Source organism: Cimex lectularius, unplaced genomic scaffold (assembly GCF_000648675.2).
Source record: "Cimex lectularius strain Harlan isolate CLEC.00 unplaced genomic scaffold, Clec_2.1 scaffold115, whole genome shotgun sequence".
Lineage (NCBI taxonomy): Eukaryota > Metazoa > Arthropoda > Insecta > Hemiptera > Cimicidae > Cimex > Cimex lectularius.
Genome location: NW_019392707.1, coordinates 1027835 through 1044071, shown reverse-complemented (window position 1 = coordinate 1044071; position 16237 = coordinate 1027835). Strand labels below are relative to the sequence as shown.

The following is a 16237-nucleotide window of genomic DNA, read 5'->3' as shown; positions in this document are numbered from 1 at the left end:
TAGAAGCATTTCCGCTTCTTGCCATCTTCAATGGTTATAGATTAGATCAAGATGTTAAAATGAACCATTTAAAAACAGCTGGCAAATATATAGATATTTTATTGTTTAGATGAATTTGGATATGTTTCCTTGCTGTTTTGTGGTGGTTGTCTGGGCCCCAAGGTGGCTAAGCCCAGCAGATACCAACCTCCAGACCCGACCACCATGATTCAGTCCTTCTCTTTCAACAAGTTAGCCTTCAGATTATCATTTTTGGAACTTCAAATTTAAAATGATTAAAAACTATAAACCATTATTACATGGGTACCATTTTTGCTTTGTGACACCCTTGGAAGTCTTTAAGTTTATACTATAAGATAGATAAGACAATTAATGAACTTACTAGATCTGTATAAAGTGCTTTTTTCTAAATCATATGAATAATTTAATTTTATCCTGCGTTGACAGTCTTTTTGCCTCTATGTCCTGAAAGCCCAGGACCCAAGCCAGGGTCATTTGCGTCACTGACTTCTGCCAGGGCTTCCATACACTTTTTGCCTTCACCTCACATGAGGCTAAGACCTTAAGTGCTGCCTGACTGTCAGAGAAGATGGCTATCTTCCGGGAACGTGTTCCTGGACTTTTTATTTTGTATTACTCAATTTCAGACTGAAAAACCATAGCATATTTACTTAGTTCAAAATCAGTTCAGTCTTCAGATTCATCCTGAAGACTCCAGCTCCTGTGCTCTTATTTGAGCTATCGGTATACCAGTAGGAATTTGAACTTTAGAAGTATTCCTTTGGCCCACTTTTTCCGTTCTGATATCAGTACCTGGTACTTTTTGATGGTTATAATTTGTAGTAGTGGCATGCCTAGTATAGCATCTACCTGTATTTCCTCCTTCAGTTTCCATTCTGTATTTCGTCGACATGACATTTTCTTGCAGACGGTTGTCAATTTATATGCCTGTTCTCTGGCTTCTTGAAATAGAATATGGAACGATGGGCGGATTAACAACACCTCCAAGGCTGCAGTTGGCATTGTGTTCATGCTTCAGTGACACTGAGGCAAGCTTGTCTTTGAGCGCCACTTAATAGCCTACTAAGTCTTGGTCCACTCATATGTCAACATTTGTCTTTTGAAACAGGTTTAGAGCCCTAGGGTCATTTAGGGTTTAATCCCCAACTTTTGGCACAGATCCTTCTGCACTTCCCCAGGCAATTAAGAACTAATGTAAGATCATTTGGGAACACGGATAAGAGTAAGGTCCAAGAATAGAGCCTTGAAGTACACCAGATGAAATTGAGAGAAAAGATGGGATGAATTGAAAGCTTTAAATCATCTTTAGCCGTATTATTCACCTCGAATTTGATCTGCATGCACTTTATTTTAATTTATTTCAGCCAAATAGGTGAAATGATTGGGATGATTAAATTCAAAATCAAAAAACCGTTAAAAATTATTCCAGCGTTGTTCAATCTCCAATAGCCAACGGATTGTTTTTATTTTATTTTTTAAATTAAGTATTTAAATTTTTTAAATGTAAGTTAATAAATGAGAGGTTGAGCGTTGGGCCGGGTGTCCGTTCGCCGTTCGCGTCCTCATCCGCACAATTGTCGGACGCCCCAATGGGGAGGGGAGACGATTCACCATTTGCCTTTCCTAACGGAAATATCGATTTATTTCATCGGCGGCGAGACGGGTGAGAATCGTTTCGTCGTGTTCAGTCCGCCGCTTGGGTCCGATGTTGACGGCAACATTCAACAGGTGGTCGACAGTCGTTATTTTGACCCTGGTTTGATTTCCTTCCTGGGATGGGGTGCGCGATCAGCTCTTCGGGCGAGAAGGAAGCCGTCGAACGCTCAAAGAAAATCGACAAGGATCTCAGAGCCGATGGAGAGAGAGCAGCGAGAGAAGTCAAACTACTTTTACTCGGTAATCTTTTATTATTATTTTTTTTTACTTCTCGACTTCTTTTCCCAACTTCTACGGCCAATTAGTGGGTGGGCCTCCTTTACTCTTTATTATAGTTATTGTTCCATAGATTTTCACCAATTTTTACGGTTTTTTTTTACCCACTCGGGCCGTTCGGAAATTGTTTTCGTTTTCCCTATTCGGCTCCTGGACAATTGGGCTTAATTCACGGCTTCTCCACACCCGGAGGGCGATGCTTCTGATAATTTAAACCGACGGCTTTTTCGATATAACAGTTTTCATTTAATAATGATAATAATAATAATACAAAATTAGTCTGCTTTTACTTAAAAATAATATATATATTTTATAGTTAAAAAACCAACGGATATGAGGACATTTTGTTTTAAACGCATTCGAAAATTTTGTTTTTTCTCTTTTTTTCTTTTCCAATAAGCACATAATCTCTAAATTGCATAATTTTGATCACTGATCTGCTGCATTTTAGTGCGGTTTTTGTCTGTCAGCGATAAAACGATAAAACTACAATCCTAGGCTGGTCAATCTTGGTAATGGACCGCCCCGGTTTTCGTGGAAAAAAGGAACGTCGAGCCGGCCCTGTTTTTGAATAATCCGTTTCTTTTTTCTCCTTTTGACGTTTTTCCATTGGAAAATACCACCTGAATAGAGCCTTTTCGCCGGTTTTTCTTTTCTAAAGGGGGCGGGGAAAAGGCGAAAACGTTTACTTCTTAAGATTTCGGCCCGTCCGTGACTGATGGACGGGCCGCAAAGTAAACATTGCCCTTTTTCGAATACTTTTCCCTTTTTGTCTATTCTTTAATACGTTATACGAAAAGTTACATAATTCGATTATCTTTGATTTGAACAGTTCTATTTCATTTAGGCGTGCCTTTCACGTCACAATTTAAATTATGTAGGGCTGCCTCACGCTCATTGCTGTTATACACGGAATTTGAAATTGAAATGCTCAACCCTACTTCATATGTAATCTCAATTATAAGCTAAATACCGGAAATTAAGGCAAAACACAACATTAAACATGTACATACATAGATGACATTCCATAGCAGGTCAAGAAAAAATGAAACTTTGAGTAAAACTTTTCCAGGTCAGGTTTAAATTTGTGCTGCCAAAAGCTCATGGCCATGACTAAGAATGTTCGACCCTTTTTAATCTATAAATTAATCTATATCCAGAATTAGAAGATAAATACTTCCTGGAAATTATGGCAAAACTCAACATGAAACATGTACATACATTGATGACATATCATAGCAAGATGGAAAACATATTTGATAATGAGTAAAACTTTTCCAGGTCAGCTTTAAATTGTTGCTGCCAAAAGAATGATTGCTCATGGCCTTGACTAAGAATGCTCGACCTTTTTATTTTATCTATGTCCAGAATTAGAAGATAAATACTTCCTGGAAATCATGGCAAAACACGACATTAAACATGTGCATACATTGATGACATACTACATCAGGATGGAAAACATATTTGATACTCTTTGAGTAAAACTTTTCCGGGTCAGCTTTAAATTGTTGCTGCCAAAAGAATGATTGCTTATGGCCTTGACCTTTTTTAAAATCTATATACAGAAGAATGCTTGACCTTTTTTTTATCTATATACAGAAGAAGATAAATACTTCTTGGAAATTATGGCAAAACACAACATTGAACATACATTGAAACATGTACATATATTGATGACATACCATAGCAAGATGGAAAACATATTTGATACTGAGTAAACAATACAGCAACAAACAACAACTGACTTCAACAATCCAAAAATATTATACTTTTAGCTCTTATTCTGGGAGTGCCTAAATTGCCTAAATGGCCCTAGGAGTACCCAACAAGTTTACCTTGAGGTTGTTTCCGGGGCTTGAAGGTATAGAAGGAAACAAACAGGCCGACCAAGTAGCCAAAGAAGGTGCAGTCCTCTTACCCATGGCTCAGGTCCCACTATAGCACCCTGAAGAGTGTGCTGTTGTTGCTGGAAAATAACCTGAGAAAGAAAAACTCAAGCACTGGACAAACACACCAGGTATGAGAAAAGCTAAGAGATCCATAAAAAGGAAGGCAAGTAACTCCTCTCTATCAGAAGGCAAGATACGAGGAAAATTATAGTCCTCTATACCAGCCACTTCCCTCTTAATGACCACCTAAAGATGATGGGTAAACTCTTTATGGTATAGCCACTCCGGTAAGACAATCATCATACTAAGAGAAGTGCGTGAAGAAAAGCGATTGCTGCGGGTGGGCAGGGGAGAGGACATGTTTAACTCCTGAGATCTGGGAGACAGACTGTTCCATGATATTTCAGTCTGTGTCTTTATCATAACCTTTGTAAAAGTTTTACGTAATTAATGTTAGTTTTTGTACGAAGGGTAAGCCCATTTGTCTCCCCTGCTCGTCCTTTGTAGCTAGATCTGTGGTTCCCAGGTGATGCCTGTCAACTCCCTCTAGGAATACTCTGGCTAATATCTAACCTGCAAAGATAAAAAAGAACAAAAAAAAGAAGAATATAATCGTCATGATTTTATAGTAGGAAGAGGACTGATACTTGCCCTAATTTACTTATCTATCAATTGTGTTCGACCTTATTTAAAAAAAAAATATATATATTGAAAATCTTGATTAGATTATACTATGTTTGGAAAAAGGCATTAAAAAAATAAGAAAAGAAAAACCACACTGGTTACGTGGTACTTAAACTGAAAAATTTATAACGAGGCATGAGTAATCTTAAATTCTTTCCTTATCAATCTGATAGGAATGTTCTTATGTATTACATTAAGCCAAATATGTTTAGCGATCATAATTTTGATCAAATTATTTTTAGAACTTGCTTCACTCAGTACAGCAGACTCGTTACCTGCAGGGGATACAGATTGAGTATTACCATGGATAATAGGAACACCTCATTTCAGGCTTTGAAGTTTGAATTTTCTTCTATCTGCATACCAATCAGACACTTTCTGTATCATGGTACCTATCGTCAATGTTATGTATGAACTTATGTATACATATTTTCATTTTTTTAATAAGAAAAATATACTGTATGGTAACATACTTAAATTATGTACAGGAAAACTGTACATAATAGGGATATGGATAAAAGAGGCGGCCACAAGTACTTCTGCACCTCGATCTCTTACTAGATCTCCTAGTAGCTCCCTTGTTTTTTATAACTCATTGGCCAACTTTAGGTTGTTAATAAACCTCCATAGCCTTGCCAGTGGCTCCTTAGTGAAGGATCTTGGTTGTGTCTTTTCCTATCCTAGTTGCAAGAATCTGCACCTACATAGACTTTCACAAAAACATAAAATATGCTCTGCGGTCTACTTCTCTTCCTGACAGTATCAGCATTGTGTTTCTTCTGTCTGTACTCCTATCCGGTGCTTGGGCTTTCTTAAGTGGAGGTGCCCTGTCAGGTGTCCAACCAGAATCCTGGTTTGTTTAAGGTTGCCTTCCAGTAATTCCTTTGTAAGTTTTGCAGATGGCCCTTCTATGAATCTCTTTGCATACCTCATGCCTGTGGTATTGTTCCACCAGGTTTTGGACTCATTAATGATCCATTTTGAGATGATCCTCTTTTGTGGCAGTAGGGTTCAGGACCTAGAGAGTCTGTGATGGCTCCCTCTTTGGCCAACATATCAACCTTTTCGTTGCCACTATGCCCTGAATGCCCAGGGACCAATGCCTGGATCAGGTCATTAGTTTCGCTGACTTCCGCCAGAGCCTCCATGCAGTTCTAAACACTCTTTGCTTCACCTCCATGAGGCCAAGGCTTTTAGTGTTGTCTGTCTGCAATGTTCAATTGCTATGATTTTAGACTGGAAAACTGTAACATATTTACTAGGTTTACTATCAGTTCGGTCTTTGGTTTCATCCTGAAGACTCCAGAATCCGTTTTGGGGCCATTAGTGTGCCAGTAGGAGTTTGCCTTTAGCGGTGTTCCTTTAACCTGTTCTTCCCGTCCTGGAATAATTACCTTGTACTTTTTAGTAAAATTGTATTTTGGAGCAGTGGCATAGATCGAGGAAATACAGGCAGAATGCCATGTTAGGCATGCTATATGGCATCTGCCTGTATGTCCTTCCTTAATTTTCATTGCTTATTTAAATGCCTTATCCTTGCAGATGGTTGTTTATTTATGCGCCTGTGGGCTAGTGCTCTGGCTTCTTGGATTAAACTAAGAAGTGGTGGGAGGTTTAACAACACCAACAGGGCCGCAGTTGGTGTTGTGCTCATGGCTCCAGTGACACTGAGACAAGCTTGTCTTTGAGTGCCACTTAATAGCCTGATTGCTTTGGCCTGAAGAGTCTTAGTCCACCACACCACCGACTCGTATATCAGAATTGGTCTTAAGAGACAGGTGTTTACCCATTGGGTCATTTTGGGGTTTAATCCCCAGTTTTTGACGCAGAGCCTTCTGCACCTCCCCAGGCAATTTTGGCTCTCTGGGTTAAATGTTAGTTAAATGTTGATTCCATGAGCCACTGGTCTAATGTGATCCCTAGATATTTGGCCTCCTTGGAAAATGGGATCGGGATCTCGTTTAGACTTGTAGTTTTTAGGCTTAAATACATACAAGATGTGACTATGAATTATACAATGATGTAATAATAATAATCTTTATTTACGGCATACAATGCCAATCACAACATACATTTGTACATCATTACATATTATTACACACTTGCTTATGCAGCTTTTTCTTAAACACATGAATTGAGTAGGAAAATAGGTCTACTGGCAAAGAATTTACAAAATGACACATTCTCATTCTCAAAGTGTACAGAAAAACTTACACAGGAAACACACACTTTGAGTGAGTATGAATACTTCGATTAAAACTAAAATTTTTATACTGGGTACATCATTGTATAAATTCATAGTCATATCTTATATGTATTTGTATAATTTAAACAATGTCTATAAATCCCAGGCCTCCTTGAAGATGATCTCAATAAAGATCAAAACGATGGCACATAAAAAAAAAAGTTTTTCTAAACCTACATCACACCGGACCGCATCTCACGATCTCTAAATAATCAGTATTCTCTCTCTCTCTCTCTCTCTCTCTCTCNATTTAATTTTTTTTAAATACATCCTCTCCATGAACCATGGTATGATTGACAGTTTCACTTCTTTTAATTTGTCGGTCATTGATTTTTGTTTTTCTTCTATTTTATCCTCTTTTTCATGCTCTTCTGTGATGAGTTCTTCCAATTCTTTGTAAGTGAATTCTCAACCGCTGATGAGTGTAAGCTTGGATAACAAGAGTATAGAATTTCAGCAAAATAACAAAGGGTACATGAGAAATTAGGAACATTCGATTATTTGCTTATTGAACATTATGTGTAAAGATTGTAAAATCCTCTGAAACATCATGTTAAGCTGCAATGATGTGATTCTTGCCAGTCAGACAGGATTGTCTCTGTTTAAATTCAATAGACAGGATCTGGATGAAATAACAAATTGAATTGTTATCTGCCTAACTTTCAACCTATTTTAAGGTCATCATCAGGTCAAAATAATTTTAAAGATTCTACAAATTGACATAATTGGGCTTTTAATAGATGATTTCAAATTTCTTTGAAAATAGACTCAGTCCCAACATTTCCAAAGATTGTAACATAAATGTAAATTCAGTAGAGGTTTATAAAGAATAATAGAAAAAAAATTGGTAAAGAATTTCAATTAGTGGACACTAGAAAATCCATTAGTAATGTTATAAATTTAATGAGTGTGGTTTAAAATCAATTTGAGTATGAATTTTGGTTTGTAAAATTGATCCCTATCTTATTGACTTATACAATTTTGTACAACAGTTTCATAGGTAGAGATTCTGGGTGTTTTTCAAGAGTAAAGAAGAATAGCCAACAAAAGGGTTCATTGTAATACTTAATAATAACACTGAGTAACATTAAATTCTTTTCTTATCAGCCAGACAAGAATGTTTTCATTTAAATTCAATAACGGTTGACAAAATTTCCATTCGGTAAGTGAAAAAACAGGATTTTGTAATGATCTGTGGAAATTAGGAAAATCTTACTCCATCGTTGATAATCGTATGAATTAAATGAGTCTGATTAAAAAATAATTCACTACAACATTGAAAGTGAAACACAAGCTGACCTTTTGAGCCTTGTATTATGTTCCATACATTCTTATTTTGTAGGTAGATAACTTTCAAGCCTTATATTTTATTTTTGAAAATATTAGTAAGTCTGTATTCAGTAAATTTATTATACTATTGACGGTACAGTAGGATTTTTTCTAAATTCCCTCCAATCACTTATTTTATTTTTTTGTACATTTCCGTTCTTGTATCTTCAACTTATCATTATCTATAGGGTTGTCCGAAAAATAATGCAGGTTTTCTTTAAATTATCCTTCCATATAATAAACTGGTTATGTTTGATGGATTATTCTTTTATATGAATGTCAACACTTTTTAATCCTCTTTCAAACAAAAATGCTTGTTTACCTCAGTAGCATTTCATTACTTGGTTATAATTCAGTCTTTATTAAGATGGCAAAGGCATGATTTTCTCGTAATTTCTTTTTGCAAGTTCAAATTTAGTCAGAACAGTGCCCAAACAGCCAGAAACATTAAACAAGTCTGCGGCGATGGCAGTGTGACTGATAGCACCATTCAGAGATGGTTTAAAACGTTTTCAAGAGGGGGGGGCTTTAGTCTTGAAGACAAAAGAAGTCTTGGAAGGATCAAATCATCAAAAAAAGGTGATGGTGATTCTTTGGTGGGCTGATAGCTTCTTGAATGCTGGTGAAACAATCAATGCCAAAATTTATTGCTCTCAAATTGAAGCAATGCACCAGAAATTGGCATTATTGAAGCAATCTTGGTCAATCGGAAAAGGCAGATATTGTTACACAATGACGTCACAGCTCTATGACTCGCATGTGACAACACGAAAACTGTTGGATCTTGGTTATGAGATGTAGTTATTTTGTGATCAGCCTTCTCAATTCTAACGTTGATTGAAAAAGGATCGGGGATGAGGCCAGGTAGACAAATGTAGAACACTCAATTCTTTGTTGAGCTTTCGGTCAAATTTATTGCCTTCATCAGGACTTCGAATTGGAAATTAAGTAACAGTTGAAAATATTGTGAGGACGCCCGTACAAGGGATGTGTGCGGGGAGGTAGCTGATCGCCGCTATGTACCAAAATTGGGCTTTTCCGATTGACAAAGATGGCTTCAATAATGCCAATTTCTGGTAATATGTTACCTCCCCGCACACATCCCTTGGGCGGGTGTCCTCACAATGTTTTCAACTGTTACTTAATTTCCAATTCCAAGTCCTGATGAAGGCAATAAATTTGACCGAAAGCTCAACAAAGAATTGAGTGCTCTACGTATGTCTGCCTTGCCTCATCCTCAATCCTTGGCTATGAAGTTCTGCCTCACTCTCCCTGTTCTTCAGACCTCTTGGGTACTGACTACCATTTTTTCAGATATCTGGACAACGTTTTACAACAACAAAATTGATTGATGATAAGTCGATTGAAAATGTGTTTACAGAATTGGTAATAATAAAGACTCAAAATTCTATTCAGAGGGTATAGAGAAGTTGCCATCACATTGGGAGAAGTGTTATGTGTTTTGGATTTTCACCATCCTTCAGAATTGAATTTTGGTGATTGACACTGCGCATCTGACTGACAAAAATCAGTGAGAATAGGCAGACCAAGATAATAGGCAACTAAAAAGCTATAGGTTTATCACATTGCAGACTACAGGAGGAAATCTCACAACTAATCCAGATTATTTTACTTTTGGCAGAAACTAAATCAACAGCCTGGCTGATAAAATATGCATTTAATGTTACTTATTTCTCATTTAAACTATTAAGATTAAGCTTGTATTTCATTCTGTAAATAATTTGAAAATATATTGTTACTGTTTACCCGGACAATACAACCTTTTTAACCCTTTCCCCACCTTCGAGGGTGGTTTTGGCAAAAACATTGCTCACACGAAATAGATTGTGTGAACTGGCTGAATACATGCAAGTTATCTTGGTTCTAACTTTTTTCTTTTTCTTTCCACAAGTTTCATTTAATTTTTTATCTGATTATCTTTCAGGTTTAATTGTATATGTAATTTTATTTATTATTTATTTATTTAATTAATTTTTTTATGTATATTAATAAATTTATAATAGCACCACAAGAAGTAGATAATTTAATTTAATTTTCCCCTTCTTTTATCCCAGCATACCTGGCACACTCATAAAATTTGCGTGGGAATAAATGCCTCATGGCAATACAATGATATATTTATTATGATTCGTGATTCTGTTTAATATCAAAACGGACCAACCATCTGATGCAAACAGCACATTTGTAAATAACGAAAAATATTGGGTTCAATAGACAACCCTGTTCCACCCACACTTAATACCTATTTTAATTACATTAAGCCCCATATCCTTATCCTTTCATTATAAAGAATAATGTATGGATGGGGACGTTCCAAGGTGTGTCACAATTGTTCGATCACATGTGGCATGAGGTCTATACAAACTAAAGTGTGTCTTTTCATGTACTTAATCCCTGGAGTGAGACGATTATTTTTTCCGATTCTTCAATTCCCTCCCCCACTCCGGTTACAAGAGCTTTTTATTTATTGGTTCCCCCATAATTCAAATTAATTTTCAATTCTAGTATTCATTTGCTCCAACAAAAATTGTAATATAGTATTAATATTAATATATAAATTGTATCAAATCAATGTATTTTCAGAGAGAAAAGTAATAATGATGATGATATTAATTCCAAGCTTTCGACATTATGTTTCATCTTCTTCAGGGTCTATAGAGAACAATCTTAATTAAGTTTACATTAATATAGAATTATCACAGATTCTTGACAACCTACATTTAACAATTTAAATTTTGACTGCATACCTGTAAGTTGTCAAGAATTTGTAATATGTCTATTTGAATGTAAAATTAATTAACATTGATCTCTCTGATGACCCTAAAGAACATAAAATATATCATCTAAATCTTGGCGTTGGTACAATAGCACTATTTGTTTTTCTGACCACAACCCTAATCCATGAGGTTATTATATAATTAGTATATAATTTGTACCACTTATGTTATTTAGACACTGAAAGTGGTGGTCTATATTTACTGAAACGTGGCTGACAAAATAAATGCCTTTTGCAGAAAAGACAATTTACTTTCTACCCATCAACATCCTATCATTGTTTGTTTTAAATGAATCACATTTTTCAATAAACTAGTATTTATCTGCAAGAAGTATTGGAATATTGCATGTTGTTTCTAGGGCATTTTAACTCACATTATCAATTGATTAGTTTGTCATTTAAATTATCTATGGTTAATACTTTGATAAGACCTCAAGCTATTGACTATTTATAAAGAGTAAGGGAAACCAACCGATTGTAGAATACACCAAATGTCCATTGCACAAAATATAATTTTTGTTCATTAATGTTCTAAGAAAATTGTTAAAACAATAATTTCTGATCAGGTGCGGGGGAATCTGGTAAAAGCACAATTGTGAAGCAGATGAAGATCATCCATGAGACAGGTTATTCGAAAGAGGAATGCGAGCAGTATAGACCGGTCGTTTACAGCAATACAATTCAAAGTTTAATGGCCATTATTCGAGCAATGGGCCAGCTTAGAATTGATTTCGCCGATTGTACTAAGGCAGTAAGAAAGTTCTAATGTCTCGTTTAAACACAAATGAGAAATTTGTATTATGTGAGTGTTTTCATTGCAGGACTATGCCATACAGTTTTTCACCCTTGCCAGTGCTGCCGAAGAAGGAGAACTTACACCCGAGCTCGTTCAACTGATGAAATGGCTATGGCAGGATCCTGGAGTCGAACTTTGTTTCTCCAGATCTCGAGAGTATCAACTCAATGACTCTGCTGCTTATTATTTAAATTCATTGGATCGAATTTCTCAGCCAAATTATGTACCGACTCAACAAGATGTACTTAGAACTAGAGTTAAGACAACTGGGATCATAGAAACTCACTTTACCTTTAAAGGTCTCCATTTTAAGTAAGTTACAGTCTACTATCTTCGATTGTCTAATATTATGGTATATTCATCATATTCATTTTATCTCACATTTTAGGATGTTTGACGTTGGAGGTCAACGGTCTGAAAGGAAAAAATGGATCCACTGCTTCGAGGGAGTCACAGCTATTATATTTTGTGTAGCTTTATCAGGCAAGTTTTTAAAATTCCTACTGTTCAATACTCTCAAGATTACATAGTATGATGTTGAATGGAACATCCTCAAAGGTGGACCATTTGTCCATTGGGGGAGATCTATAAAAATCCCATGAGATTTCACAAGTTGGCTTGGGAAAGAAGCCTCACAATATTTCCATAAAATTCTCGCTACTGCCACCAGCAACAATCTGATTTGACACAAAATTTCATGATAAAAGCATAATAGTTTTTGTAAAACCGTTTTTTTGTTCAATGGTTATTATTATTTCACTTTTATAATTGTCTCTTATAGTGCAGTAACTTGGACAATTATTTGAGGGATTAAGGTTGAAATTTCTATTTATAAAATATATTCTATATAAGAATTGAGTTCTTTGAAAGCACTGGGAACATGGTCTAATTATTCTGTCACCAGTGCTATAACCTGGGCTGTCAAAGAATTTTTCATTTTCATACCTTTCATCAGCTCTTTATGTGCAATTTGCGCAAAGGATTTCGTCTGTTGAAAATGGTGTGCCCGAACATTGCCTCATCTGAGATCCATTGCCCCAGAGGGAAGACAAGTTGTGTCTTATATGAGACCTGCCACCTTGAACATATTGCTATGTTAGTAGTTAGTATTGCTTTCTTTAACAAATTTTTTAAGCATTTTTCCTTAAAGCCATATCTGGGCTAAATCCAACGCCTTCTTTGCAACATTTGCAAGTGTCTCTCTTAGCTTAGGGTCACTTTATTACATTTTTATTGGAGGCACGTCCAGACCAGCTTGGAGATAAATGTATATGAACATAATCTCCTTAATGCTCATTTAAAGATCTTTGGACAATTAGGTCATTTTTTGTGTTCATTACCCAATTAGGTCATTATGTTCGGAATTCATTTACCCAGGGATTTGATATGGTGAAATTTAGCCCATCCACCCAAACTCCTTGTTCAATTTGGGACCTACTTTGTTCCTTTTTGTAATTTGAAATTTGATTCTTCCTACAAGTTTTGTTTTGATGAAAAGATTTATCTAGGTTGAGATTTTCTTTCTCAGATAGATCATTATAATTAATTATTAAATGCTGTCAAGTATTTTGTGATTTTTTTCCTTTAGACACCAAAATTCTGTTTGCACTTAATATCACATCACTTCATTGTAGTAATTTGGCACGCATTGGCCACATGTCAGATCACTTTAGGGTATTCATATGAATTGCACCACAATTTTACAAATCTTTTGTCGATTTTTGAAATTGTGACAAAGGTTTTTGTTTATTAAGCCATAATAGAAGGGCAGGTGTAGAAATAAATGTTTTAAACAATACTTTTGTCCATATTCATGACATATTTATATCTGTTTTAATAATTAATATATGATAAATTATTCATACAATTTAGATTTATATTTTGACTTAATAAAGAAAGCCCTATGCCATAATGGCACAAAAGAAGGATAATAAAATTTACAAGTGTATTTAAAAAAAATTCTGTATAATAACAAAATTTGATGAAAGAAACTCATTGTATTCATAAAGTAGATAATAACAGGTGTCCACAGTAGATTTTGCTTATAATAAATGCTTAAGGTGCTCATATATTTATATTGTTATAAGCGGAGTACCCAGAATAAAGAAATTACTTATGGGGAATCAGAATAAAAACTTTTGTATTTTCAAGAAACTTTAAATAAGCTTGACAACAGAAGAACAAAGGAAAGGCATCTCGTCTTGCCTAAAATTAGTGCCTTACATAAATTGAGAGGGTGATTTAAAAAAAATTTAGTACCTCACACTATTCACATTTTCTCTTCTCTGATTTGGTGAACATGGTGAAGAAACAAGGGTGATTCTAAAGCAATCAATTCAATGTCAGATAAGTCATCTGTGATAATCTCCCCCATATATTATAAAATTCAGGCGAATACTGCGATGGACAAGGAAAGCACACCATTTTCTGCATAGAAATTTGTATGAAAATTTTGTTTCGCAGTATGCAGCTTTTTACTCCAAGTGGTAGACCTTGCATCCACACAGCACTAAATAGAATACAGCTTCTATTAACTTGAATATCAAAGTGGAGACAGTAGAGCATATAATGCTGACCGTCCTGAATGGGTTAAGAGTGTAGTTGTAGTTTCTTCATGGTATAGAAGGAATATCATAACATGCAGCATTGTTATTTCCTGAGTAATTTACAAGGTTTTTTTTTCTGATTTTAACTTAAATTATAAACTTGTTTCTGGCATTCGCCAGTTTTCACATCCTTTAGTAAAGGTCACCCACCTCCAATTCTCCTGCTATACCACAGGGCCATTTCATTTACTTTCATCCTAGCCAAGGTTTGTCACATTCAGGTATTTTGCTGAACAGCTGAATTTGTTGGACGAGTGGCTAAAAAGCTGTGCTCGAGGTTCATATGAGTTATAGGCTATGGAGAGTGAGGACCTCAGTGCTGTTAGGGAAAAGGGTGAGGAGCATTCTCGGGAGCTGATCCCGAGTTTTCTGATTGTCTTCTTAGTATACTCAGGTGTGCTTCCTCTTTCCTCCCACTGCTTTAAAGAAATCCTTGGTGAAGCTCCGTGAAGGTCTCTTTCAATACTCTATACTTTTCACCTTGAAGTCTGCTACCCAATCCAATGCACTTGTAGTCTCATATGCTACTGTGAGGTCTAAGACAACTCCATCCTCCCTGGTGGCAATGATATCCTCCTGGAGACACCGTACCATCAGTACTTGGTAGTGAGTTTCGACAGCGACCGATGATTAGGACCTGGAGGCACCCATTGTGCCTTCTTACAATCTTCAACTGATCCTCTGAGAAATTGGCTACAATTTAGCTGGCTAGTTCTAGTTTGCTCTCCTTATCACTTGCACCCTTGCACCGATCAAATTGGTACTAAAGCGTAAGGCATTGATACACCTAGACTCAACGTCGTGGCGAAGAAGATCTCCACTCTGTGACCCATCACATCCAAGGCTGATTGATTAACAAGAGTAGCATAAGAAACTTAAACTTCATTTCTAGCTTCTGTTTTTAAACCGGCATTGTAATAAACAGAATCCTACTGTATATTGTAGCAGAATTTGTACAGTAATTTTGGCATTCTTTACATTTTCGTTGAATTAATTAATTCAATACATTTTTGATGAATACATTACATTTTTTTTTCTAACTGAAGTTGTAATCGGTTTCCAGGCTATGATTTAGTTTTGGCTGAAGATGAAGAAATGAACAGGATGATCGAGTCCATGAAGTTGTTCGACTCCATTTGTAACAGTAAGTGGTTTGTTGAGACATCAATAATTTTGTTCCTCAACAAGAAGGATCTATTCGAAGAAAAAATTACCAAAAGTCCATTGACAATATGCTTTCCTGAGTATACAGGTATGCGATTTGTATTTTTTAATCCTTTTTTCATATCGGAGTTTTTAATATTTAAATATTTTCCAGGTTCAAATACGTACGAAGAAGCCGCTGCTTATATACAAATGAAATTTGAAAATTTAAACAAGAGGAAAGACCAAAAAGAAATATATACACACTTTACATGTGCGACAGACACTAATAATATTCAATTTGTATTTGACGCCGTTACAGATGTAATAATCAAAAACAATCTGAAAGATTGTGGTCTATTTTAAGGTGGTTGTTCTAATTAGAGTTATTTTTTTAAAATAAGAAGTAAACAATTCCTTGTGTCAAGAAGAGAGGTGGTCCATCTTGTAATTGTGATAAAATATTTGTATATAAGTAAGTTATAATCCTGAAAATATGAACACTTGGAAATTATTTTTGCAACAACCAAGTTTTCCTTATTTTGTCGGCAATCTCATGACAGTATTTTTAACACAATTTTTATGCTAAATTAAATTCACAATTTAACTCCTCATTTTAGCTTTGTCTTTTTAAACCGGTATCATAGTTGCAATTGTATATTGTGCTATATTAGTAATAAGCTAAATAATTCTCGTGTTGAATGTGCTTCAAGTGATGTTTTTTTAATGTATTATCAAGCACAAACTTTCTCACAAAAAAATTTAACAATACTGTTGTTTTTATTAAATTAAGTT

General features: G+C 35.5%; 1 protein-coding gene across 2 annotated transcripts; it reads left to right on the top strand.

Annotated features, from left to right (window-relative positions):
* Nucleotides 1-1667: 1667 nt before the first annotated feature.
* LOC106666884 (guanine nucleotide-binding protein G(i) subunit alpha) lies at nucleotides 1668-15835 on the top strand. Of its 2 annotated transcripts, none has more exons than XM_014394401.2 (6): nucleotides 1668-1917; nucleotides 11464-11645; nucleotides 11719-12005; nucleotides 12082-12176; nucleotides 15363-15551; nucleotides 15618-15835. In XM_014394401.2, the coding sequence occupies exons 1-6, from the start codon at nucleotides 1797-1799 to the stop codon at nucleotides 15806-15808; spliced, it is 1065 nt and encodes a 354-aa protein (XP_014249887.1). In that variant the 5' UTR covers nucleotides 1668-1796; the 3' UTR covers nucleotides 15809-15835. The 2 variants fall into 2 exon arrangements, with proteins under 2 accessions (XP_014249887.1, XP_014249886.1); XM_014394400.2 differs by having other exon boundaries at nucleotides 1797-1917; nucleotides 11464-11648.
* Nucleotides 15836-16237: the final 402 nt, after the last annotated feature.

Coding starts and splice junctions, on each gene's coding strand:
- LOC106666884 (XM_014394400.2), top strand. CDS start 1,797: ATGGGGTGCGCGATCAGCTCTTCGGGCGAGAAGGAAGCCGTCGAACGC. Junction 12,006..12,081: donor TTTAAAGGTCTCCATTTTAA/GTAAGTTACAGT, acceptor CTCACATTTTAG/GATGTTTGACGTTGGAGGTC. Junction 12,177..15,362: donor ATTTTGTGTAGCTTTATCAG/GCAAGTTTTTAA, acceptor ATCGGTTTCCAG/GCTATGATTTAGTTTTGGCT.